At 48.3% G+C, this 27,035-nt stretch overlaps 1 protein-coding gene across 4 annotated transcripts in view; it reads left to right on the forward strand.

Annotated features, from left to right (window-relative positions):
• Positions 1-27,035, forward strand: part of LOC143287429 (solute carrier family 2, facilitated glucose transporter member 3-like) — a 77,767-nt gene that overhangs the window by 36,002 nt on the left and 14,730 nt on the right. For all 4 annotated transcript variants that reach the window (XM_076595419.1, XM_076595414.1, XM_076595417.1 and 1 more), the window contains exons 3-9: positions 7,480-7,587; positions 8,355-8,485; positions 16,305-16,496; positions 18,196-18,320; positions 20,206-20,346; positions 22,028-22,165; positions 23,766-23,953. In XM_076595419.1, the coding sequence (XP_076451534.1) occupies positions 7,480-7,587; positions 8,355-8,485; positions 16,305-16,496; positions 18,196-18,320; positions 20,206-20,346; positions 22,028-22,165; positions 23,766-23,953 (1,023 nt within the window). The remainder of the gene's footprint in view (positions 1-7,479; positions 7,588-8,354; positions 8,486-16,304; positions 16,497-18,195; positions 18,321-20,205; positions 20,347-22,027; positions 22,166-23,765; positions 23,954-27,035) is intronic.

Raw genomic sequence — 27,035 nt, forward strand, 5'->3', positions numbered from 1 at the left:
CAGCAGTTTTAGGCAGGGAGAACCAGAAGAGACGATGTGTGTGTATCTTGCTGGCGCGTAAGAAATCCTGTCTGTCCTTCTGTCTTCTATCCACTGATCTAATGTGGACAAAACAACAACAGCAGCTGCTGCAACACCTTACTGTTGATCTGATGACTATGACAACAACAACAACAGCAACACCTTACTGATGATCTGATGACTATGACAACAACAACAACAGCAACACCTTACTGTTGATCTGATGACTAGGACAACAACAACAGCAGCAACACCTTACTGTTGATCTGATGACTATGACAACAACAACAACAGCAACACCTTACTGATGATCTGATGACTATGACAACAACAACAGCAGCAACACCTTACTGATGATCTGATGACTAGGACAACAACAACAGCAGCAACACCTTACTGTTGATCTGATGACTATGACAACAACAACAGCAGCAACACCTTACTGATGATCTGATGACCATGACAACAACACCACCACATCAGCAGTTGATTGGATGATGACAACAACGAACATTGACCCTGTCCAAGTCATGATACACACCCGTCCCACACCTGCACAAAAAGGGAGATAATGGAGGTCTGTGGTGGAGGTGTCTAGTTAAAATGTCCACAGCTGTCGGCAGTCAAGCATAGACATATATAGTGTAAAGACATATCTCAGTGCTGTCAACGCTGAGGTTGAGCCAGCCACACACTTTTAGTGACGTCACTCATCCAACACATCCCAGAGCCATGAATGGGTCAGGTCCACGCAGGGTTGGAGCAATGAGAAAAACAAAGGTATTGCAAAGAGCGACAACCACTACCACCAGCAACACCAATAATACATATAAAAGGTATTGCAAAGAGCGACAGCCACTGCCACCAGCAACACCAATAATACATATAAAAGGTATTGCAAAGAGCGACAGCCACTGCCACCAGCAACACCAATAATACATATAAAAGGTATTGCAAAAAGCGACAGCCACTGGCAACAACAATAGTACCACCAACACTACCAACACCAGTAATACACATAAAAGGTATTGCAAAGAGCAACAAACACCAACACCAACACCAAAAATACACATTAAAGGTATTGCAAAGAGTGACAACCACCACCACCACAAACAACAATAATACCACCACCAACACCAATAATACACAAGGTATTGCAAAGAGCGACAACCAACACCAACACTAACACTACACATAAAAGGTATTGCAAAGAGCGACAACCAACACTAACACTACATATAAAAGGTATTGCAAAGAGCGACAACCAACACTAACACTACATATAAAAGGTATTGCAAAGAGCGACAACCAACACTAACACTACATATAAAAGGTATTGCAAAGAGCGACAACCAACACTAACACTACATATAAAAGGTATTGCAAAGAGCGACAACCAACACTAACACTACACATAAAAGGTATTGCAAAGAGCGACAACCAACACCAACACTAACACTACATATAAAAGGTATTGCAAAGAGCGACAACCAACACTAACACTACATATAAAAGGTATTGCAAAGAGCGACAACCAACACTAACACTACATATAAAAGGTATTGCAAAGAGCGACAACCAACACTAACACTACACATAAAAGGTATTGCAAAGAGCGACAACCAACACCAACACTAACACTACACATAAAAGGTATTGCAAAGAGCGACAACCAACACTAACACTACATATAAAAGGTATTGCAAAGAGCGACAACCAACACTAACACTACATATAAAAGGTATTGCAAAGAGCGACAACCAACACTAACACTACACATAAAAGGTATTGCAAAGAGCGACAACCAACACCAACACTAACACTACACATAAAAGGTATTGCAAAGAGCGACAACCAACACTAACACTACATATAAAAGGTATTGCAAAGAGCGACAACCAACACCAACACCAACACTAACACTACACATAAAAGGTATTGCAAAGAGCGACAACCAACACCAACACTAACACTACATATAAAAGGTATTGCAAAGAGCGACAACCAACACTAACACTACATATAAAAGGTATTGCAAAGAGCGACAACCAACACTAACACTACATATAAAAGGTATTGCAAAGAGCGACAACCAACACTAACACTACATATAAAAGGTATTGCAAAGAGCGACAACCAACACTAACACTACACATAAAAGGTATTGCAAAGAGCGACAACCAACACCAACACTAACACTACATATAAAAGGTATTGCAAAGAGCGACAACCAACACTAACACTACATATAAAAGGTATTGCAAAGAGCGACAACCAACACTAACACTACATATAAAAGGTATTGCAAAGAGCGACAACCAACACTAACACTACACATAAAAGGTATTGCAAAGAGCGACAACCAACACCAACACCAACACTAACACTACACATAAAAGGTATTGCAAAGAGCGACAACCACCAACAACAACTACAATAAACTTAAATGGTATTGCAAAGTGCGGCAACCAACACCAACACCAATAATAAACTTATATGGTATTGCAAAGAGCGACAACCACCACCACTGCAAACACCAATAATAAACTTATATGGTATTGCAAAGAGCGACAACCACCACCACTGCAAACACCAATAATAAACTTATGTGCCCAGCCCTTGACTAACAGCTTTGCCCAGTTTCCTCAGCCACCAGGTGTCAGTGATGTCTGACATGTTGTGCCCAGCCCTAGATAAACTGAACGTACTCACTGCCCTCAAGGCCGTAGGGTGGCCTGTGGTACTTGGGTGGGTGGCAGTCTTGTTTACTTCGCCTGGATTCGTTGAGGGAACATTTTCAACACAGCCAAATGACATACAAACAGCTGAGTGAAGAAAGCATGCCAGTGACAACAATGGACCAACACTCATTACTGCCTGTCCTGTTCTGTCATCACCTCCCAATGTGGCGGGCCCACTGGCCACATCATCAAGGTGACGGACGGCCCCATGGTGAGGTGCAGAGATGTGTTGGGTCAGATGATTGACGTCTGTCTGTCTGTCTGTCTGTCTCTCTGTCTACTTCTCCTGTCTGTCTGTCTCTGAATCACTGTGACTGCCTGTCTGTCTGTCTCTGTGTCTCTCTGACTGTCTGTCTCCTATCTCTTTTCTGTCTGTCTCTCCCTCCCTCCTCCCTCCCTCCTTTGTACATGAACGAAAGCACCTGACGTAGAAGACTGTTTAGAGACGATTGTGGGGGTGGGGTTAGAAATCTTTTTCTCCCTCCATCTATCTATCTCTCTTTGTTTCGGTTTCTCTCTTTCTGTCTGTCTGTCTTTCTGGTCTGGCAACAAGCAGTACACACCATGATATACATTGTGTGAAACCCAAAACGACGCTCGGTGTTATTTGTACACTGTTTATGTCGGGCATCTTGCAGGCAGGTGCGGTGCCTTCGGGATTTGGCAAGGAGCCATGGAGTTTGGTGGTGCCTGTGGAATCATTGCACAGATACAAGAGAGTGCTCTCACGTTGAGTGGCTGTGTTCTGTCAAATCGGCCGCCACTGTTTGTATTCTGTCTGTGAAGCTAACACTTGGAACTATCTCCCTGTTTGTGAAGCTAACACTTGGAACTATCTCCCTGTCTGTGAAGCTAGCACTATCTCCCTGTTTGTGAAGCTAGCACTATCTCCCTGTTTGTGAAGCTAACACTTGAAACTATCTCCCTGTCTGTGAAGCTAGCACTATCTCCCTGTTTGTGAAGCTAGCACTATCTCCCTGTTTGTGAAGCTAACACTTGGAACTATCTCCCTGTTTGTGAAGCTAACACTTGGAACTATCTCCCTGTCTGTGAAGCTAACACTTGGAACTATCTCCCTGTTTGTGAAGCTAGCACTGTCTCCCTGTTTGTGAAGCTAACACTTGGAACTATCTCCCTGTCTGTGAAGCTAACACTTGGAACTATCTCCCTGTTTGTGAAGCTAACACTTGGAGCTATCTCCCTGTCTGTCTGTGAAGCTAACACTTGGAACTATCTCCCTGTCTGTGAAGCTAACATTTGGAACGATCTCCATCTTCCTCTTCGTCACAACCCCTGCGTTCAACTCTCGTTTCAAGTGGTCTTAGAATGTTTTGGGGTTTTTTGTTTTTGTGTTTTGTTTTGTTTTTTACCGAAAAAACAAACGAAACGAAGAACAGCTCTTCCTGAACCCCCCCCCCCCCCCCCCCCCCCCACTCGCTTTCTCGTTCCCTCCATGGGTTGTTTCTCTTCTGTGTGTCTCGGCGTGTTGATCACCTCTTTCAGTCTGTCATCTCTTGGTGTGTGGAGGTGTCAGGACGTGTCTAGGATGGCTGTCATCTCTTGGTGTCTGGAGGTGTCAGGACGTGTTTAGGATGGCTGTCATCTCTTGGTGTCTGGAGGTGTGAGGACGTGTCTAGGATGGCTGTCATCTCTTGGTGTCTGGAGGTTTGAGGACGTGTCTAGGATGGCTGTGAAAGCACTCATTTGTTTCATTATTATTGCTACTGTCATTACGTCATTTTCTTGGGGCATGTTCTTCACGATTCCTCCATGCGCCTTGGAATGGGTCTGATGTCACACCAGACAGACAGACATGTGAACACACACACACACACGCGCGCGCGCGCACGCACGCACGCACGCATGCACACGCCACCCCCCTCGCCCCCTCTCACACACATTCATGATCTACTAGTCCTTGAAACGTATCGCAATGTGAACTAAATAACCAGAGAGAGTTACAAACTGATTTAATCCCAGCGTGAACGGTTTCATCATTCAAGTGGACTTTGCACTCTGGCCACTTATCAACCCAACACGGCTACACACACACACGCGCACATACGCACACGCACACACTCACACCTGTTCGTGTGCGTCATCACGACAGACGTGGACAGTCTGGCAGCAGTCTGCAGGGAACCAGCCCAGGGGGTGGGGGAAGGGGGTGGGATTTGGGGGGGCATGGAACTGTGCCAGTCATTGTGGAACAGCTGGCGACTGGAGTGCAGTTGTTGACATGGGTGGGGTGGGGGGGGGGGTACTTGTACGCACGCACACACACACACACACACACTCTCTCTCTCTCTCACTCACTCACTCTGGCAGCAGTCTGCAGGGAACCAGCCCAGGGGGTGGGGGAAGGGGGGGTAGGATTTGGGGGACTTGGAATTGTGCCACTGTCATTGTGGAACAGCTGGCGACTGGAGTGCAGTTGTTGACATGGAGGGAGGGGGTACTTGTACGCAGACACACACACACACACACACACACACACACTCACTCACTCACTCACTCACTCACACACGCACGCACTCACTCACTCACTCACACACACACACACACGCAAGCACGCACGCGCGCGTGCGCACGTCATGGAGAGAGAAAAAACCCTAACAATGGCTTTCTAGAATGACAGTCACAGCACAGAAAGCGCTTCAGACAGTATCTCCATCCGCCGAGAATCATGGGTCAATGTTTATGACATGGGGCATTGTGTGGATCTACTTTTGTACATGTGACTTCCACCTGGTGGGCCCAGACCTACCCCCACCACCTTCACCTTCAGTACTTCCCACTCCACCTCCCTCCCCCGCCCCCCCATCCTTTGTCCATCACAGGCCTCTGTTTGTGTGTGTGTGTGTGTGTGTGTGTGTGTGTGTGAGTGAGCTCTTTATTTGTCTGCCTCCACCCACTTTGCACCCCACTATCTCCACTCTAACTCTATCTTCTGTTCATCGTAGATTTTTCTTAAACTGTTCCTTCATCCTTGATCTTCCAGTCCCCCACTGTTCTCACCTCCCCCCCTCGCCTTCCCCCCCCCCCTGTTTGCACATCGCTGTTCTCACACACACACCCTCCCCCTGTTTGCATAACACTGTTCTCACCCCCCCACCCCCACCCCCCACCCCCAACCCCCCATGCCGTGTTTCCAGATCCACGAGACAGGTCAGTCAGCCAGACATCCCCTTTACCAGGGACAGCTCCCCTCCCCCCCCCCCCCCCCAGCCCCCCGTCCCACAACGTAACCTTTAGACAGGACAGTGCCCTCTCTCCACAACCTTTAGATCGGAAAACTCCCCTAATCCCTCAACATAACCTTTCTGCAGACATTCAGAGCTCCGTCACATGGTGGTTTTATGTCATTAACTGTGCATTGAAGTGATTGTACTGGCTGACTTTGTGACAGGGGGTGGAGAGTTGGGGGGGTGGGGAGTTGGGGGTGCAAGAGGACCGGCGGGGCTTTGCCCTTTTTACAGGGAACAAGACAATGCTGAATCCAAAGGTACCACCATGCTAAGCCCCTCCTCCGCCCCCCACCCCCACCCCACCCCCAAAAAAAGGAAAAAAAAGGATTGTTCAAATTGGTGGGAACATCCTGTCTAGACTCCCCCCAAACAAGTGTTGCAACACTCAAGTGGGGGGTGGGGGTGGAGCAACATTCAGGTGGGGAGATGAGGGGGGTTGGGGTGAGCAACATTCAGGTGGGGAGGTGAGGGGGGTGGGGGGAGCTACATTCAGGTGGGGAGGTGAGGGGGGTGGGGGGAGCAACATTCAGGTGGGGAGGTGAGGGGGGAGCTAGGTGGTGGTGGTGGTGTTGACCTTCTTCCAGAGAGTGTTTGTGAGAGAGACAGACAGAGATGGAGAAGGAGAAATATGGCCAAATAGTGCGGGGCATTAAGTTTGTAAAACCGGAGAAAGCTGCACTTCATGGTAGAAACATTGTTTGGTTTTTCTTATTCCATATTCATTTGTTGTTCATTTAAGTAAGGGATCCACCTTATCACTGCACCAGAAGTGGGCGTGGTTAGCATCTAAAGTAGGTCACTGAGTTCAAAACAAATGACACTTATTTCCTCGGTTATTTCGTTCTCTTTCCCAATTCTACACTGTGAAAATGTCCAGAATGTGGCTTCCGAATGTTAACTATGTTATTATTTACTTGCTGTGTTATGTAAATGTCTTCAGAGGTGTTTTGTGACAAAAATAATAAAGATAAAATAGAAATAGAAAATAGGTCACAGTGTCCAAGATGTTAACTGGTCGTTGTTTAATCTCAGTGTCCACTGTTATGTTACATTTTAAGGTATATGTACACAGTTTTCATCTTTCTCTGGGCTACTTGTACCCTAAACAAAAAAACAAAAACAAACAAAATAAACAAAACAACAACAACAACAACAAAGAGAGAGAGAGAGAGGAAGGGGAAGAAAGATGTGTCTAGAACTGCCATTTATGATAGCAACTAAGCCTTCTCTTAAATTTCCTCTGCCAAGTCTTCTTGTATTTCCAAGATTAGTTTATACGTTTTCTTGACAAGGGTAGGATGAAAACAGGCCAATAAGTGCCTATTCCTTTTCCCTCAATAAAAAAAGTTTCAGTTTCGATCTTGATTTTGATTTCTCTCTCCCTCTCCACCCCACCCTCTTCTCTCTAGGTCTTAATGATGCTCAAACAAACAATGTTTAACAGTGCCCCCTATTTGATGGTGTTTCAGGAAGAACAGAAGACGACGCCCATTCTGCTGTTCAGCGTGTTCATCTCTGTGTTCGGCAACTCTTTCCTATACGGCTACAACATTGGCGTGGTCAACACCCCTTCAGCAGTAAGAACTGTGTTTTAGTCTAGTGAAGTGTATTACATGTATTCTTCGTCACAACAGATTTCTCTGTACTGTGAATTTCAGGCTGCTTTCCCCAGGGAGGGCGCTTGGCTTCAGTTCACTGTCATCTCCATGTTTCTTGTTTTTCTTTCTGCCTGCAAATGTCTTTTTCCTATCAAGGTGGAATTTTCTACAGGATTTTGCCAGAGACAATCCTTTGTTGCCCTGGGTTCTTTAATGTGTGCTAAGTGCATGCTACACACAGGATGTCAGTTTATCATTTCATCTGAATGACTAGCATCCAGACCACCACTCAAGGTCGAAGTGGAGGGGGTAAATTACTGACGAATGTAGGATTCAAACCTGAGTACTGATGCACATTATTGATAGCATTATTATGGTAATCAGTGTTGATGATGTTTATTGTGACAGATTATCCAGGCTTTCTACAAGACACAGTGCACATTATTAGCATCATTATGGTAATCAGTGATGATGATGTTTATTGTGACAGATCATCCAGGCTTTCTACAAGACATAGTGCACATTATTGATAGTATCATTATGTTAATGATGATGTTTATTGTGACAGATTATCCAGGCTTTCTACAACAAGACACAGTGCACATTAGTGATAGTATTATTGTGATGATTGATGATGATGATGTTTATTGTGACAGATTATCCAGGCTTTCTACAACATGACATATGATAGTGCACATTATTGATAGTATTGTGATGATTGATGATGATGATGTTTATTGTGACAGATTATCCAGGCTTTCTACAACAAGACGTACTATGAGCGTAACGGGGGGAAGTGGGAGGAGGTGCAGAACTATGAGGAGTACCGCCAGGTGTGGCAGAAGGCCCAGGAGGATAACACCACTGTCAACTACAGGTCACTATCCTCACACCCCAAACACCCAGTGACTACAGTCCTCACACCCCAAACACCCAGTGACTACAGTCCTCACACCCAGTGACTACAGTCCTCACACCCCAGACACCCAGTGACTACAGTCCTCACACCCCAAACACCCAGTGACTACAGTCCTCACACCCCAGACACCCAGTGACTACAGTCCTCACACCCCAAACACCCAGTGACTACAGTCCAGACACCCAGTGACTACAGTCCTCACACCCCTGACACCCAGTGACTACAGTCCTCACACCCCAGACACCCAGTGACTACAGTCCTCACAACCCAAACACCCAGTGACTACAGTCCAGACACCCAGTGACTACAGTCCTCACACCCCAAACACCCAGTGACTACAGTCCTCACACCCCAAACACCCAGTGACAACAGTCCTCACACCTCAGACACCCAGTGACTACAGTCCTCACACCCCAAACACCCAGTGACAAAGGTCCTCACACCCCAAACACCCAGTGACTACAGTCCTCACAATCCCAGACACCCAGTGACTACAGTCCAGACACCCAGTGACTACAGTCCTCACACCCCAGACACCCAGTGACTACAGTCCTCACACCCCAGACACCCAGTGACTACAGTCCTCACACCCCAGACACCCAGTGACTACAGTCCTCACACCCCAGACACCCAGTGACTACAGTCCTCACACCCCAAACACCCAGTGACTACAGTCCAGACACCCAGTGACTACAGTCCTCACACCCCTGACACCCAGTGACTACAGTCCTCACACCCCAGACACCCAGTGACTACAGTCCTCACAACCCAAACACCCAGTGACTACAGTCCAGACACCCAGTGACTACAGTCCTCACACCCCAAACACCCAGTGACTACAGTCCTCACACCCCAAACACCCAGTGACAACAGTCCTCACACCTCAGACACCCAGTGACTACAGTCCTCACACCCCAAACACCCAGTGACAAAGGTCCTCACACCCCAAACACCCAGTGACTACAGTCCTCACAATCCCAGACACCCAGTGACTACAGTCCAGACACCCAGTGACTACAGTCCTCACACCCCAGACACCCAGTGACTACAGTCCTCACACCCCAGACACCCAGTGACTACAGTCCTCACACCCCAGACACCCAGTGACTACAGTCCAGACACCCAGCTACACCCAGTGACTACAGTCCAGACACCCAGTGACTACAGTCCTCACTCCCCAAACACCCAGTGACTACAGTCCAGACACCCAGTAACTACAGTCCTCACACCCATGACACCCAGTGACTACAGTCCTCACACCCCAGACACCCAGTGACTACAGTCCTCACACCCCAAACACCCAGTGACTACAGTCCAGACACCCAGTGACTACAGTCCTCACACCCCAGACACCCAGTGACTACAGTCCTCACACCCCAAACACCCAGTGACTACAGTCCAGACACCCAGTGACTACAGTCCTCACACCCCAGACACCCAGTGACTACAGTCCTCACACCCCAGACACCCAGTGACTACAGTCCTCACACCCCTGACACCCAGTGACTACAGTCCTCACACCCCAGACACCCAGTGACTACAGTCCTCACACCCCAGACACCCAGTGACTACAGTCCTCACACCCCAAACACCCAGTGACTACAGTCCAGACACCCAGTGACTACAGTCCTCACACCCCAAACACCCAGTGACTACAGTCCTCACACCCCAGACACCCAGTGACTACAGTCCTCGCAACCCAAACACCCAGTGACTACAGTCCAGACACCCAGTGACTACAGTCCTCACACCCCAAACACCCAGTGACTACAGTCCTCACACCCCAAACACCCAGTGACTACAGTCCTCACACCTCAGACACCCAGTGACTACAGTCCTCACAATCCCAGACACCCAGTGACTACAGTCCAGACACCCAGTGACTACAGTCCAGACACCCAGTGACTACAGTCCTCACACCCCAGACACCCAGTGACTACAGTCCTCACACCCCAGACACCCAGTGACTACAGTCCTCACACCCCAGACACCCAGTGACTACAGTCCAGACACCCAGCTACACCCAGTGACTACAGTCCAGACACCCAGTGACTACAGTCCTCACTCCCCAAACACCCAGTGACTACAGTCCAGACACCCAGTGACTACAGTCCTCACACCCCAGACACCCAGTGACTACAGTCCTCACACCCCAGACACCCAGTGACTACAGTCCTCACACCCCAAACACCCAGTGACTAAGTCCAGACACCCAGTGACTACAGTCCTCACACCCCAGACACCCAGTGACTACAGTCCTCACACCCCAAACACCCAGTGACTACAGTCCAGACACCCAGTGACTACAGTCCTCACACCCCAGACACCCAGTGACTACAGTCACACCCCAGACACCCAGTGACTACAGTCCTCACACCCCTGACACCCAGTGACTACAGTCCTCACACCCCAGACACCCAGTGACTACAGTCCTCACACCCCAGACACCCAGTGACTACAGTCCTCACACCCCAAACACCCAGTGACTACAGTCCTCACACCCCAGACACCCAGTGACTACAGTCCTCACACCCCAAACACCCAGTGACTACAGTCCAGACACCCAGTGACTACAGTCCTCACACCCCAAACACCCAGTGACTACAGTCCTCACACCCCAAACACCCAGTGACTACAGTCCTCACACCCCAAACACCCAGTGACTACAGTCCAGACACCCAGTGACTACAGTCCTCACACCCCAGACACCCAGTGACTACAGTCCAGACACCCCAGACACCCAGTGACTACAGTCCAGACGCCCAGTGACTACAGTCCTCACACCCCAGACACCCAGTGACTACAGTCCAGACACCCCAGACACCCAGTTACTACAGTCCAGACACCCAGTGACTACAGTCCTCACACCCCGGACACCCAGTGACTACAGTCCTCAATATCCCAGACACCCACTGACTACAGTCCAGACACCCAGTGAATACAATCCTCACACCCCAGACACCCAGTGACTACAGTCCTCACAATCCCAGACTCCCAGTGACTACAGTCCAGACACCCAGTGACTACAGTCCTCACACCCCAAACACCCAGTGACTACAGTCCAGACACCCAGTGACTACAGTCCTCACACCCCAGACACCCAGTGACTACAGTCATCACAATTCCAGACACCCAGTGACTACAGTCCAGACACCCAGTGACTACAGTCCTCACACCCCAAACACCCAGTGACTACAGTCCTCACACCCCAGACACCCAGTGACTACAGTCCAGACACCCAGTGACTACAGACACCCAGTGACTACAGTCCTCACACCCCTGACACCCAGTGACTACAGTCCTCACACCCCAGACACCCAGTGACTACAGTCCAGACACCCAGTGACTCCAGACACCCAGTGACCACAGTCCTCACACCCCTGACACCCAGTGACTACAGTCCTCACACCCCAGACACCCAGTGACTACAGTCCTCACACCCCAAACACCCAGTGACTACAGTCCTCACACCCCAAACACCCAGTGACTACAGTCCTCACACCCCAGACACCCAGTGACTACAGTCCTCACACCCCAAACACCCAGTGACTACAGTCCTCACACCCCTGACACCCAGTGACTACAGTCCTCACACCCCAGACACCCAGTGACTACAGTCCTCACACCCCAAACACCCAGTGACTACAGTCCTCACACCCCAGACACCCAGTGACTACAGTCCAGACACCCAGTGACTACAGTCCTCACACCCCAGACACCCAGTGACTACAGTCCAGACACCCAGTGACTACAGTCCTCACACCCCTGACACCCAGTGACTACAGTCCTCACACCCCAGACACCCAGTGACTACAGTCCTCACAACCCAAACACCCAGTGACTACAGTCCAGACACCCAGTGACTACAGTCCTCACACCCCAAACACCCAGTGACTACAGTCCTCACACCCCAAACACCCAGTGACAACAGTCCTCACACCTCAGACACCCAGTGACTACAGTCCTCACACCCCAAACACCCAGTGACAAAGGTCCTCACACCCCAAACACCCAGTGACTACAGTCCTCACAATCCCAGACACCCAGTGACTACAGTCCAGACACCCAGTGACTACAGTCCTCACACCCCAGACACCCAGTGACTACAGTCCTCACACCCCAGACACCCAGTGACTACAGTCCTCACACCCCAGACACCCAGTGACTACAGTCCAGACACCCAGCTACACCCAGTGACTACAGTCCAGACACCCAGTGACTACAGTCCTCACTCCCCAAACACCCAGTGACTACAGTCCAGACACCCAGTAACTACAGTCCTCACACCCATGACACCCAGTGACTACAGTCCTCACACCCCAGACACCCAGTGACTACAGTCCTCACACCCCAAACACCCAGTGACTACAGTCCAGACACCCAGTGACTACAGTCCTCACACCCCAGACACCCAGTGACTACAGTCCTCACACCCCAAACACCCAGTGACTACAGTCCAGACACCCAGTGACTACAGTCCTCACACCCCAGACACCCAGTGACTACAGTCCTCACACCCCAGACACCCAGTGACTACAGTCCTCACACCCCTGACACCCAGTGACTACAGTCCTCACACCCCAGACACCCAGTGACTACAGTCCTCACACCCCAGACACCCAGTGACTACAGTCCTCACACCCCAAACACCCAGTGACTACAGTCCAGACACCCAGTGACTACAGTCCTCACACCCCAAACACCCAGTGACTACAGTCCTCACACCCCAGACACCCAGTGACTACAGTCCTCGCAACCCAAACACCCAGTGACTACAGTCCAGACACCCAGTGACTACAGTCCTCACACCCCAAACACCCAGTGACTACAGTCCTCACACCCCAAACACCCAGTGACTACAGTCCTCACACCTCAGACACCCAGTGACTACAGTCCTCACAATCCCAGACACCCAGTGACTACAGTCCAGACACCCAGTGACTACAGTCCAGACACCCAGTGACTACAGTCCTCACACCCCAGACACCCAGTGACTACAGTCCTCACACCCCAGACACCCAGTGACTACAGTCCTCACACCCCAGACACCCAGTGACTACAGTCCAGACACCCAGCTACACCCAGTGACTACAGTCCAGACACCCAGTGACTACAGTCCTCACTCCCCAAACACCCAGTGACTACAGTCCAGACACCCAGTGACTACAGTCCTCACACCCCAGACACCCAGTGACTACAGTCCTCACACCCCAGACACCCAGTGACTACAGTCCTCACACCCCAAACACCCAGTGACTACAGTCCAGACACCCAGTGACTACAGTCCTCACACCCCAGACACCCAGTGACTACAGTCCTCACACCCCAAACACCCAGTGACTACAGTCCAGACACCCAGTGACTACAGTCCTCACACCCCAGACACCCAGTGACTACAGTCACACCCCAGACACCCAGTGACTACAGTCCTCACACCCCTGACACCCAGTGACTACAGTCCTCACACCCCAGACACCCAGTGACTACAGTCCTCACACCCCAGACACCCAGTGACTACAGTCCTCACACCCCAAACACCCAGTGACTACAGTCCTCACACCCCAGACACCCAGTGACTACAGTCCTCACACCCCAAACACCCAGTGACTACAGTCCAGACACCCAGTGACTACAGTCCTCACACCCCAAACACCCAGTGACTACAGTCCTCACACCCCAAACACCCAGTGACTACAGTCCTCACACCCCAAACACCCAGTGACTACAGTCCAGACACCCAGTGACTACAGTCCTCACACCCCAGACACCCAGTGACTACAGTCCAGACACCCCAGACACCCAGTGACTACAGTCCAGACGCCCAGTGACTACAGTCCTCACACCCCAGACACCCAGTGACTACAGTCCAGACACCCCAGACACCCAGTTACTACAGTCCAGACACCCAGTGACTACAGTCCTCACACCCCGGACACCCAGTGACTACAGTCCTCAATATCCCAGACACCCACTGACTACAGTCCAGACACCCAGTGAATACAATCCTCACACCCCAGACACCCAGTGACTACAGTCCTCACAATCCCAGACTCCCAGTGACTACAGTCCAGACACCCAGTGACTACAGTCCTCACACCCCAAACACCCAGTGACTACAGTCCAGACACCCAGTGACTACAGTCCTCACACCCCAGACACCCAGTGACTACAGTCATCACAATTCCAGACACCCAGTGACTACAGTCCAGACACCCAGTGACTACAGTCCTCACACCCCAAACACCCAGTGACTACAGTCCTCACACCCCAGACACCCAGTGACTACAGTCCAGACACCCAGTGACTACAGACACCCAGTGACTACAGTCCTCACACCCCTGACACCCAGTGACTACAGTCCTCACACCCCAGACACCCAGTGACTACAGTCCAGACACCCAGTGACTCCAGACACCCAGTGACTACAGTCCTCACACCCCTGACACCCAGTGACTACAGTCCTCACACCCCAGACACCCAGTGACTACAGTCCTCACACCCCAAACACCCAGTGACTACAGTCCTCACACCCAGTGACTACAGTCCTCACACCCCAGACACCCAGTGACTACAGTCCTCACACCCAGTGACTACAGTCCTCACAACCCAAACACCCAGTGACTACAGTCCTCACACCCAGTGACTACAGTCCTCACACCCCAGACACCCAGTGACTACAGTCCTCACACCCCAGACACCCAGTGACTACAGTCCTCACACCCCAAACACCCAGTGACTACAGTCCTCACACCCCTGACACCCAGTGACTACAGTCCTCACACCCCTGACACCCAGTGACTACAGTCCTCACACCCCAAACACCCAGTGACTACAGTCCTCACACCCCAGACACCCAGTGACTACAGTCCAGACACCCAGTGACTACAGTCCTCACACCCCAGACACCCAGTGACTACAGTCCAGACACCCAGTGACTACAGTCCTCACACCCCTGACACCCAGTGACTACAGTCCTCACACCCCAAACACCCAGTGACTACAGTCCAGACACCCAGTGACTACAGTCCTCACACCCCAAACACCCAGTGACTACAGTCCTCACACCCCAAACACCCAGTGACTACAGTCCTCACACCCCAGACACCCAGTGACTACAGTCCAGACACCCAGTGACTACAGTCCTCACACCCCAGACACCCAGTGACTACAGTCCAGACACCCAGTGACTACAGTCCTCACACCCCAGACACCCAGTGACTACAGTCCTCACACCCCAGACACCCAGTGACTACAGTCCTCACACCCCAAACACCCAGTGACTACAGTCCTCACACCCCTGACACCCAGTGACTACAGTCCTCACACCCCAGACACCCAGTGACTACAGTCCTCACACCCAGTGACTACAGTCCTCACACCCCAGACACCCAGTGACTACAGTCCAGACACCCAGTGACTACAGTCCTCACACCCCAGACACCCAGTGACTACAGTCCTCACACCCCAGACACCCAGTGACTACAGTCCAGACACCCAGTGACTACAGTCCTCACACCCCAGACACCCAGTGACTACAGTCCTCACACCCCAGACACCCACTGAAACCTGCATGCCAGCTTCCTACTGAAAGATACAAATTGCAAATACTTTTTTTGTAACAGCATAAAATCATAGTCCCAAATTTTGCACATACTTTGCTGCAAAAATGTCTTTAGCACAAGGGAGCAAAACTTTTCATTTTTGCATGTGAAATTTGCTAGTCTTTTGACCAGATCCCTTGTTACCTGACTGTAGTTGTGTGACCTTGACCTTGCAGTGCCAGTGCCACGGTGCACCCTGTGGCGGTGGGCGGCCAGGAGCTGCAGCCAGGTGACTTTGGGGTGGACGAGAGTCAGCTGCTGGAGAAGTGGCAGCTGGACATGCTGTGGTCCACCACTGTGGCGCTCTTCGTCTTCTTCGGCATGATCGGCGCCTTCTCCTCCGCCAAGGTGGCCGACTTCTTTGGCCGGTCAGTGATGCAGATTGGATCATGTTCATGTTGTGCTGTTTTTCGTTTTTTTTATGGATACTTACACAGCGACTTCTTTGGACTGTCAGTGCTGGAGACGGCAGATTGGACCATGTTGATGTTGTGCTGTTTTTACCCTTTTCTTATGGATACTTGTATAGCGCCTGTCCTTGGTCAGAAACCAATGGCTGTGTTCTTGTTTCCATGGCCCACCAAATGCTGTCATTGTTTAGAGGATATTTAACATGCTCATTTCATCTGCATATGTTTGTATTTGTATTTCTTTTTATTACAACAGATTTCTCTGTATGAAATTCCGGCTGCTCTCCCCCAGGGAGAGCGCATCGCTACACAACAGCGCCACCCATTTTTTTGTATTTTTTCCCACATGCAGTTTTATTTGTTTTCTTATCAAAGTGGATTTTTCTACAGAATTTTGCCATGAACAACCCTTTTGTTGCCGTGGGTTCTTTTACGTGAGCTAAGTGCATGCTGCACACAGGACCTCGTTTTATCGTCTCATCCAAATGACGAATGAACAAAAGACAGAAAAAAATGTATGTGTGTTATTGTAACTGATGTAGATTAGCAAGGACAGACTGGAAGAATAGGCCATGCCTAAAATCTTAATCCTTGATTAAAATAGAAAACCTTTTGAGTTCTGAGTGTGCATGCATATTCACATTTCATGTGTGATTCTGTGGTTAAGGTGTTGTGTTTGATAGAAGATTTTATCATTTAGGTATTAGGATGTTTGATATAATTAATTTATCATTCAGGTATTGGGATGTTTGATACATTTTATCATTAAGGTATTGGATGTTTGAACACTGATAAAGCTGACATTTATATATTTTCAGAAAGTTTAAAAATGACAGATAACATACAGAAAACAGAAGTGATCTCTATCATAACTTTTTTCTATCTTTTTTTCAAAGTTGGTATGCCCCAAAAGGACAAATGGAGAAACTGACTCATGAAAACAGCATACATTTTCCTGCTTGTAACTTTAGAACAAGAATTATGTTGAACATGTTATGTGGTGTCAAAAGATTCAGATTTAAGTAAACTTTAAATTTCCACATGGAAGAAGCACGGGAAATTTCACATTTCCTCTGTGTACTGAAACGAAGTCAGGAATGGCGAGTGGAGGAGTGACGTCATGCCGAGAGAGAGCAGAGTCAAGGCAGCGAATGTTCAAATGAGAGACAAAGACTGCATTTGTGTTTGAACAAAAATTATTTCCTGTAATGCTGATGAATCTTTTGAATTTCAACCAACAGCACATTCACCTGAAACCATTAAAAATACTTCAGTTTCAGACAGTTTTATGCTAAAATGCTTACCAACAGCAAAGATGAGACTTCATAGGTGCAAAATTAGTATTAAAAAAAAAATAAAAAACAACAAACCAACCAACCCACATATATATGTGTGTGTGTGAGGTGGGGAGAGGCAAGGGGGGGGGGTGTCCTTGTGGACTGTAGAACTCCTACACCACCGCTCCATGCACCTTATCAGGACAATCCTTGTGTTGAGAACGTGCCTTGTTTTTTTGTTTATTAGTTTGTTGTTGTTGTTTTTGAGGTGTGGGGGGGAGGATTGGTGGTTGGATGGATATTTTGACTGGTGTCCAGTGGTAAAGGGAGAGCAGCAGGTGTTGACACTTGTTCCCCCCCTCCCCTCCCCCTGTGTGCAGAAAGAAGGGGATGATCCTCATCACTGTCATCATGTTTGTGGCGGCCATCTTGGGAGGCATTCCTGTGGCCATCAAGTCCCCTGAGGTGCTCATGTTGTCCCGTGTCTTCGTCGGTCTGCACTCAGGTAACTGTCAGTCCTCGTCAGTCCTTGTCAATCCTTGTCAATTGTTTTCAATCCTTGTCATCCTTGTGAATCTTTGTCAATTGTTTTCAGTCCTTGTCAATCCTCATCAGTCCTTGTCAATCATTTTCAATCGTTATCAATCCTTGGCAGTTCTTGTCAGCCCTTGTCAATCCTTGTCAATCCTTGTCACTTGTTTTCAATCCTTGTCATCCTTGTGAATCTTTGTCAATTGTTTTCAGTCCTTGTCAATCCTCGTCAGTCCTTGTCAATCATTTTCAATCGTTATCAATCCTTGGCAGTTCTTGTCAGTCCTTGTCAATCGTTTTCAATCCTTGTCAATCCTCATCAGTCCTTGTCAATCATTTTCAATCGTTATCAATCCTTGTCAATCCTTGTCAATTGTTTTCAGTCCTTGTCAGCCCTTGTCAATCTTTGTCAGTCCTTGTCAATCCTTGTCGGTCCTTGTCAATTGTTTTCAGTCCTTGTCAATCCTTGTCAGTCCTTGTCAATTGTTTTCAGTCCTTGTCAATCTTTGTCAGTCCTTGTCGGTCCTTGTCAATCCTTGTCAATCCTTGTCAGTCCTTGTCAATTATTTTCAGTCCTTGTCAATCTTTGTCAGTCCTTGTCAATCCTTGTCGGTCCTTGTCAATCCTTGTCGGTCCTTGTCAATCCTTGTCAATTGTTTTCAGTCCTTGTCAATCCTTGTCAATTGTTTTCAGTCCTTGGCAATCCTTGTCAGTCCTTGTCAGTCCTTGTCAATCCTTGTCAATTGTTTTCAGTCCTTGGCAATCCTTGTCAGTCCTTGTCAATTGTTTTCAGTCCTTGGCAATCCTTGTCAGTCCTTGTCAGTCCTTGTCAATTGTTTTCAGTCCTTGGCAATCCTTGTCAGTCCTTGTCAATCCTTGTCAATTGTTTTCAGTCCTTGGCAATCCTTGTCAGTCCATATCAGTCCTTGGCAATCCTTGTCAGTCAGCTTTCAAATCTGTAAATGTTAGGGTGTTTTTTAAAATAATGATAATAATGATGAAAAAAACTTGAGTTTTCCGTTTAGGACTATCAGTAGCAGAGTCGTGTGGAGGAGACATTGATTCATACACAGATAGAATCGAATAAAGAATAAGGTGATTAGATTGGTATATGGATAGATGAATAGATAAATAAAAGTCAGGAAAATGGAAAATTTTGACCAATGTGTGGCTAAGTACCATGTAACAGCTTGGAGTGTTGCGTCAGTGTTTCACATTTTATTTTGTCCATGAACAGAGGTGACATTGACACCCAGACCAATATCACTGTCTGTGGTGCACAGTTAATTAAACTGGTGACAGCTTGTGCAACATCCATTGTTGTGTGTTGAAAGAGTTTTATATGCAGTGTGTGTGTGTTTGTGTGTTGATAGAGTGGAGTGTGTGTGTGTTTGTGTGTTGGTAGAGTGGAGTGTGTGTGTGTTTGTGTGTTGATAGAGTGGAGTGTTTGTGTGTTTGTGTGTTGATAGAGTGGAGTGTGTGTGTGTGTTTGTGTGTTGATAGAGTGGAGTGTGTGTGTGTGTTTGTGTGTTGATAGAGTGGAGTGTGTGTGTGTGTGTGTGTGTTGATAGAGTGGAGTGTGTGTGTGTGTATGTTGATAGAGTGGAGTGTGTGTGTGTGTGTGTGTGTTGATAGAGTGGAGTGTGTGTGTGTGTTGATAGAGTGCAGTGTGTGTACATGTTTGTGTGTGTAGAAAGAGTGGAGTGTGTGTACATGTGTGTGTGTGTAGAAAGAGTGCAGTGTGTGTACATGTGTGTGTGTGTGTTGATAGAGTGGAGTGTGTGTGTGTGTGTTTGTGGTGACTGACGGTGAGTGAGGGTCAAGTGGTTAATGACATGGTGGTGTGGTGTGGGGTGCAGGTTTGAACATTTCACTGTGCCCACTGTACCTGGCGGAGATATCCCCGAAGAAGATCCGCGGGGCCATCGGTACCTGTCACCAGCTGGCCATCACCATCGGCATCCTCTTCTCTCAGATCCTGGGCCTGCGAGAGATCTTTGGTCAGTCTTTCTGCCTTGACTTGTGTTTCTCTTGTCTTGTGTTTCATGTCAGTGATATGAATTCTGAGGCGATGACGTTTGATTGGCTGGCGGTGGACCAGTAGCGAAATGTCTTATCACTGAGTTGCCACGAAATTTTGGCTTACAGGAACAAACAGATACACCTCAAACCGAAAGACCCTGTGGGTGAGGTGTGCAGGCCTGTGGTGACCTTTCACCTCTAACCTTCACCCTTTGTGTGAGGTGTCACAAGTGCAGTGTGAGGTGTGAACTGTGTGTGTGTTTGGGGGTGGGGGTGGGGGGGGGGGGTTTGCAGGCACAGAGGAGCTGTGGCCTGTTGTAACCTTCACCTCTAACCTTCATGACCTGTGTGTGTGTGGTGTGCAGGCACAGAGGAACTGTGGCCTGTTGTAACCTTCACCTCTAACCTTCATGACCTGTGTGTGTGTGGTGTGCAGGCACAGAGGAACTGTGGCCTGTTGTAACCTTCACCTCTAACCTTCATGACCTGTGTGTGTGTGGTGTGCAGGCACAGAGGAACTGTGGCCTGTTGTAACCTTCACCTCTAACCTTCATGACCCCTGTGTGTGTGTGGTGTGCAGGCACAGAGGAACTGTGGCCTGTTGTAACCTTCACCTCTAACCTTCATGACCCCTGTGTGTGTGTGGTGTGCAGGCACAGAGGTGCTGTGGCCTGTTGTAACCTTCACCTCTAACCTTCATGACCCCTGTGTGTGTGTGGTGTGCAGGCACAGAGGAACTGTGGCCTGTTGTAACCTTCACCTCTAACCTTCATGACCCCTGTGTGTGTGTGGTGTGCAGGCACAGAGGAACTGTGGCCTGTTGTAACCTTCACCTCTAACCTTCATGACCCCTGTGTGTGTGTGGTGTGCAGGCACAGAGGAACTGTGGCCTGTTGTAACCTTTACCTCTAACCTTCATGACCTGTGTGTGTATGGTGTGCAGGCACAGAGGAGCTGTGGCCTGTTGTAACCTTCACCTCTAACCTTCATGACCTCTGTGTATGTATGGTGTGCAGGCACAGAGGAGCTGTGGCCTGTTGTAACCTTCACCTCTAACCTTCATGACCTCTGTGTATGTATGGTGTGCAGGCACAGAGGAGCTGTGGCCTGTTGTAACCTTCACCTCTAACCTTCATGACCTGTGTGTGTGTGGTGTGCAGGCACAGAGGAGCTGTGGCCTGTTGTAACCTTCACCTCTAACCTTCATGACCTGTGTGTGTGTGGTGTGCAGGCACAGAGGTGCTGTGGCCTGTTGTAACCTTCACCTCTAACCTTCATGACCTGTGTGTGCGTGGTGTGCAGGCACAGAGGTGCTGTGGCCTGTTGTAACCTTCACCTCTAACCTTCATGACCTGTGTGTGCGTGGTGTGCAGGCACAGAGGTGCTGTGGCCTGTTGTAACCTTCACCTCTAACCTTCATGACCTGTGTGTGTGTGGTGTGCAGGCACAGAGGTGCTGTGGCCTGTTGTAACCTTCACCTCTAACCTTCATGACCTGTGTGTGTGTGGTGTGCAGGCACAGAGGTGCTGTGGCCTGTTGTAACCTTCACCTCTAACCTTCATGACCCCTGTGTGTGTATGGTGTGCAGGCACAGAGGAGCTGTGGCCTGTTGTAACCTTCACCTCTAACCTTCATGACCTGTGTATGTATGGTGTGCAGGCACAGAGGAGCTGTGGCCCATTCTGTTTGCCTTCAACGCGGTGCCAGCCCTGGTGTGTCTGGTGGTGATGCCCTTCTGCCCGGAGAGCCCCCGCTTCCTGCTCATCAAGAAAGGCCTGGAGGACGAGGCTCGCCAAGGTGGGGCATCTCACAGAGCTGGGCGTGGCATGGCTTGGCTTGTCATGTCATGTCTTGCTGATCATGTCCTGTCCTGTCCTGTCATGTCTTTCTTGTCCTGTCTTGTCCAGTCATGTCCTACTCTGCCAGGTCATGTCCTCACATGTCCTGTCATGTCCTACCCTGCCAGGTCATGTCCTCACATGTCCTGTCATGTCCTACCCTGCCAGGTCATGTCCTCACATGTCCTGTCATGTCCTACCCTGCCAGGTCATGTCCTCACATGTCCTGTCATGTCCTACCCTGCCAGGTCATGTCCTCACATGTCCTGTCATGTCCTACCCTGCCAGGTCATGTCCAGTCATGTCCTACCCTGCCAGGTCATGTCCTCACATGTCCAGTCATGTCCTAACATAATAAAAATCCCCAGTAAGGCCTCACAAGTACAGAAATGGCCACAGCAGCACTCAGCCTGTCCCCATACCTGTGATGTGGAAGACTGGGGTCATGGGTCAGAGCTGACGGAGGAGATATCGGAGAGCTGGCATGGTCGTTATGTCTGCACGTCTTTTTCAGACACTTTTCAAAAAGCTGGCATGGTCGTTATGTCTGCACGTCTATATACAGACACTTTTCAGAAAGCTGGCATGGTCGTTATGTCAGCACGTCTTTTTCAGACACTTTTCAAAAAGCTGGCATGGTCGTTATGTCTGTACGTCTGTATACAGACACTTTTCAGAAAGCTGGCATGGTCGTTATGTCTGCATGTCTGTATACAGACACTTTTCAGAAAGCTGGCATGGTCGTTATGTCTGCATGTCTATATACAGACACTTTTAAAAAATCTGGTAAGGTGGTTATGTCTGCACGTCTGTATACAGACACTTTTCAGAAAGCTGGCATGGTCGTTATGCCTGTACGTCTGAATACAGACACTTTTCAAAAAGCTGGCATGGTCGTTATGCCTGTACGTCTGAATACAGGTTGTTTTATGTGTATGTCTGTCCAGTGAACTGTATACAGATCCTTTTCCAGTCTCCCTTGTACAGTGTGTACAGTGTTGGTGAAGATCCAGGGCACACGATGTGGGTGAGGAGATGAAGGTGGATTAGGATGATGATGGTGACAGTAATGATGATGATGATGGTGATAGTAATGATGATAATGACAGTAATGATGATGATGATGATGATAATGACAGTAATGATGAGTGTTGGTGAGGATCCGAGGCACGCACAACGTGGAGGAGATGATGATGATGATAATGACAGTAATGATGATGAGTGTTGGTGAGGATCCAAGGCACGCACGACGTGGAGGAGATGATGATGATGACAATGATGTGCAGTGTTGGTCAGGATCCGAGGCACTCACAACGTGGAGGAGATGATGATGATGATGATGACGATGACGATGATGATGATGATGATGAAGACAATGATGTGCAGTGTTGGTCAGGATCCGAGGCACTCACAACGTGGAGGAGGAGATGGAGGAGATGATGATGATGATGATGATGACGATGATGTGCAGTGTTGGTCAGGATCCGAGGCACTCACAACGTGGAGGAGATGATGATGATGATGATGACGATGATGATGATGATGACGATGATGTGCAGTGTTGGTCAGGATCCGAGGCACTCACAACGTGGAGGAGGAGATGGAGGAAATGCGGGTGGAGGCCAGGAAGACAGCTGGAGTGACCAACTTCTCCATCAAGGAGCTGGTGACCTCTCCTGCCCTTCGTCTGCCCGTCATCATTGCCTGCCTCCTGCAGGTCTTCCAGCAGTGGTCTGGCATCAACGCTGTGAGTTTGACTCTGTCCTGGCCTTTTGTATGTAGTTATTCTTCAGCCAGCTGTGGTCCGGCATCAACGCTGTGAGTCTGACTCTGTCCTGGTCTTTTGTATGTAGTTAGTTGTCAGCCAGCTGTGGTCTGGCATCAACGCTGTGAGTCTGACTCTGTCCTGGTCTTTTGTATGTAGTTAGTTGTCAGCCAGCTGTGGTCTGCATCAGCGCTGTGAGTCTGACTCTGTCCTGGTCTTTTGTATGTAGTTAGTTGTCAGCCAGCTGTGGTCTGGCATCAGCGCTGTGAGTCTGACTCTGTCCTGGTCTTTTGTATGTAGTTAGTTGTCAGCCAGCTGTGGTCTGGCATCAGCGCTGTGAGTCTGACTCTGTCCTGGTCTTTTGTATGTAGTTAGTTGTCAGCCAGCTGTGGTCTGGCATCAACGCTGTGAGTCTGACTCTGTCCTGGTCTTTTGTATGTAGTTAGTTGTCAGCCAGCTGTGGTCTGGCATCAGCGCTGTGAGTCTGACTCTGTCCTGGTCTTTTGTATGTAGTTAGTTGTCAGCCAGCTGTGGTCTGGCATCAGCGCTGTGAGTCAGACTCCATGTCTGGGCTTTTATTTCTTTCTGTCTTTTAACTGGCTCACATGTACGAACAAAGTGACTCAGGAGTAATATCTCTGTTTCCGTTGTCTGTGTGTGTGAATGTGTTTCAACACAGGAAGATAGGACGTGTCACTCCATACATAATGTGATTGTTGACAGTTCTTTTGGCACATTCCAGTGACAGTGACAATGGTGTGACAGGCAGGAAGATAACCTGAACTACTGAAGATGACAAATAACAGTAACCTACATTTGATGGAAAGTATAATTCAGCATTTCCAAGTTGTAGAGATAATAATTTGATGTTGTGCAAGTAAAGGGAGGTAAACAGACTGTAGAGATAATGATTTGATGTTGTGCAAGTAAAGGGAGATAAACAGACTGTAGAGATAATGATTTGACATTGTGCAAGTAAAGGGAGATAAACAGACTGTAGAGATAATGATTTGACATTGTGCAATTAAAGGGAGATAAACAGACTGTAGAGATAATGATTTGATGTTGTGCAAGTAAAGGGAGATAAACAGACTGTAGAGATAATGATTTGATGTTGTGCAAGTAAAGGGAGGTAAACAGACTGTAGAGATAATGATTTGATGTTGTGCAAGTAAAGGGAGATAAACAGACTGTAGAGATAATGATTTGACATTGTGCAAGTAAAGGGAGATAAACAGATTGTAGAGATAATGATTTGATGTTGTGCAAGTAAAGGGAGGTAAACAGATTGTAGAGATAATGATTTGATGTTGTGCAAGTGAAGGGAGATAAACAGATTGTAGAGAGAATGATTTGACATTGTGCAAGTAAAGGGAGATAAACAGACTGTAGAGATAATGATTTGATGTTGTGCAAGTAAAGGGAGGTAAGCAGACTGGTGTCTCCCCATGTGAACTGTAACACCCTTCCACTGTTGCTGAGATTAGTGTGTGTACTCACGCAACACACACACATACACCTGTCGATGATTTTGTCAGTTTTTTTTGTAACGTCTGTATGTCATGTCATACTCATTTGGAAGAGACAATAAACGGAAGTCACATGTCCAGCATGCATGTAGCACACATAAAAGAATCCATTGCTACAAAAGGGTGGTGCTACACTGTGGAGAGCAGCCAGAATTTCACTCAGAGAAATCTGTTGTGACAAATAATACAATACTATGCAATAATAATAATAGTAATAATACTGTACATTTATTTAGCGCCCTTTCTCTCTCAGAGCTCAGGGTGCTTTACGTGAAAGAAAAATATTACAAGTTACATAAAACATTCATGACCACTCTTTCTCAACACCCCTCCCTCCCTGCCCCCCACCCCCCACCCCACTCCACCCCTCCCATACACTCTCTCCCTCCCACTCTTTATACATCCAAAGTGAGCTGACATGGGTATTGTTGGAGAACAAGGAAGCTGAGAGTGCTTATAGACAGGTTTTAAAAAGATGAGTTTTTAGTGATGAGTGAAAAGCAGAAATAGAATCAGACGCACGGATATGATGAGGAAGGTTGCTCCAGATGTGAGGAGCAGCAAAGAAGAAAGAATGTTCACCACTGGTTCTTGTATTGACATGAGGAAGTTTCAAAAGGTAACAGTGCAATACAATACAGTACTATGCAATGCAGTACAGTTATTGTTTTGCTTTCACATCTTGTATTTCTCTGTTGACAAGCATTTGAATAAGCCAAATGAAAGTTTTCTTGTTTTAACTGTTTGAAGAAGATGGTACAGTATTGTGAATTTGAATATTGCAGTACAGTACAACACAACACAACACAGTACAATATCATACAACACCATACAACACAGTGACATAATACTGCACAGTACAATACAACACTATACAATACCATACAATACGGCACTATGCAATACCACACAATACAATACAGTATCATACAACGCAATGACATAATACTACACAATACAACACCATACAATACAACGCTATACAACACCTATAGTTTCAGTTTCAAGGAGGTGCCAGAACATGCAGATGATCCATAATGCAACACCGCATCTGCTGTTAAAAACCCCCAAAGCAGATGCCTGATTTTGTCATGAACCCAAGGTGCTGTAAGCCTTGAAAGCCCAGCATTGCCCCCAGTCAGGTCTTGAAAGCCCAGCATTGCCCCCAGTTTACCCAGTCAGGCTTTGAAAGCCCAGCATTGTCCCCAGTTCACCCAGTCAGGTCTTGAAAACCCAGCATTGTCCCCAGTTCACCCAGTCAGGTCTTGAAAGCCCAGCATTGCCCCCAGTTCACCCAGTCAGGTCTTGAAAGCCCAGCATTGTCCCCAGTCAGGTCTTGAAAGCCCAGCATTGCCCCCAGTTCACCCAGTCAGGTCTTGAAAGCCCAGCATTGCCCCCAGTCAGGTCTTGAAAGCCCAGCATTGCCCCCAGTTTACCCAGTCAGGCTTTGAAAGCCCAGCATTGTCCCCAGTTCACCCAGTCAGGTCTTGAAAACCCAGCATTGTCCCCAGTTCACCCAGTCAGGTCTTGAAAGC

This window comes from Babylonia areolata, chromosome 11, assembly GCF_041734735.1.
Source record: "Babylonia areolata isolate BAREFJ2019XMU chromosome 11, ASM4173473v1, whole genome shotgun sequence".
NCBI lineage: Eukaryota > Metazoa > Mollusca > Gastropoda > Neogastropoda > Buccinidae > Babylonia > Babylonia areolata.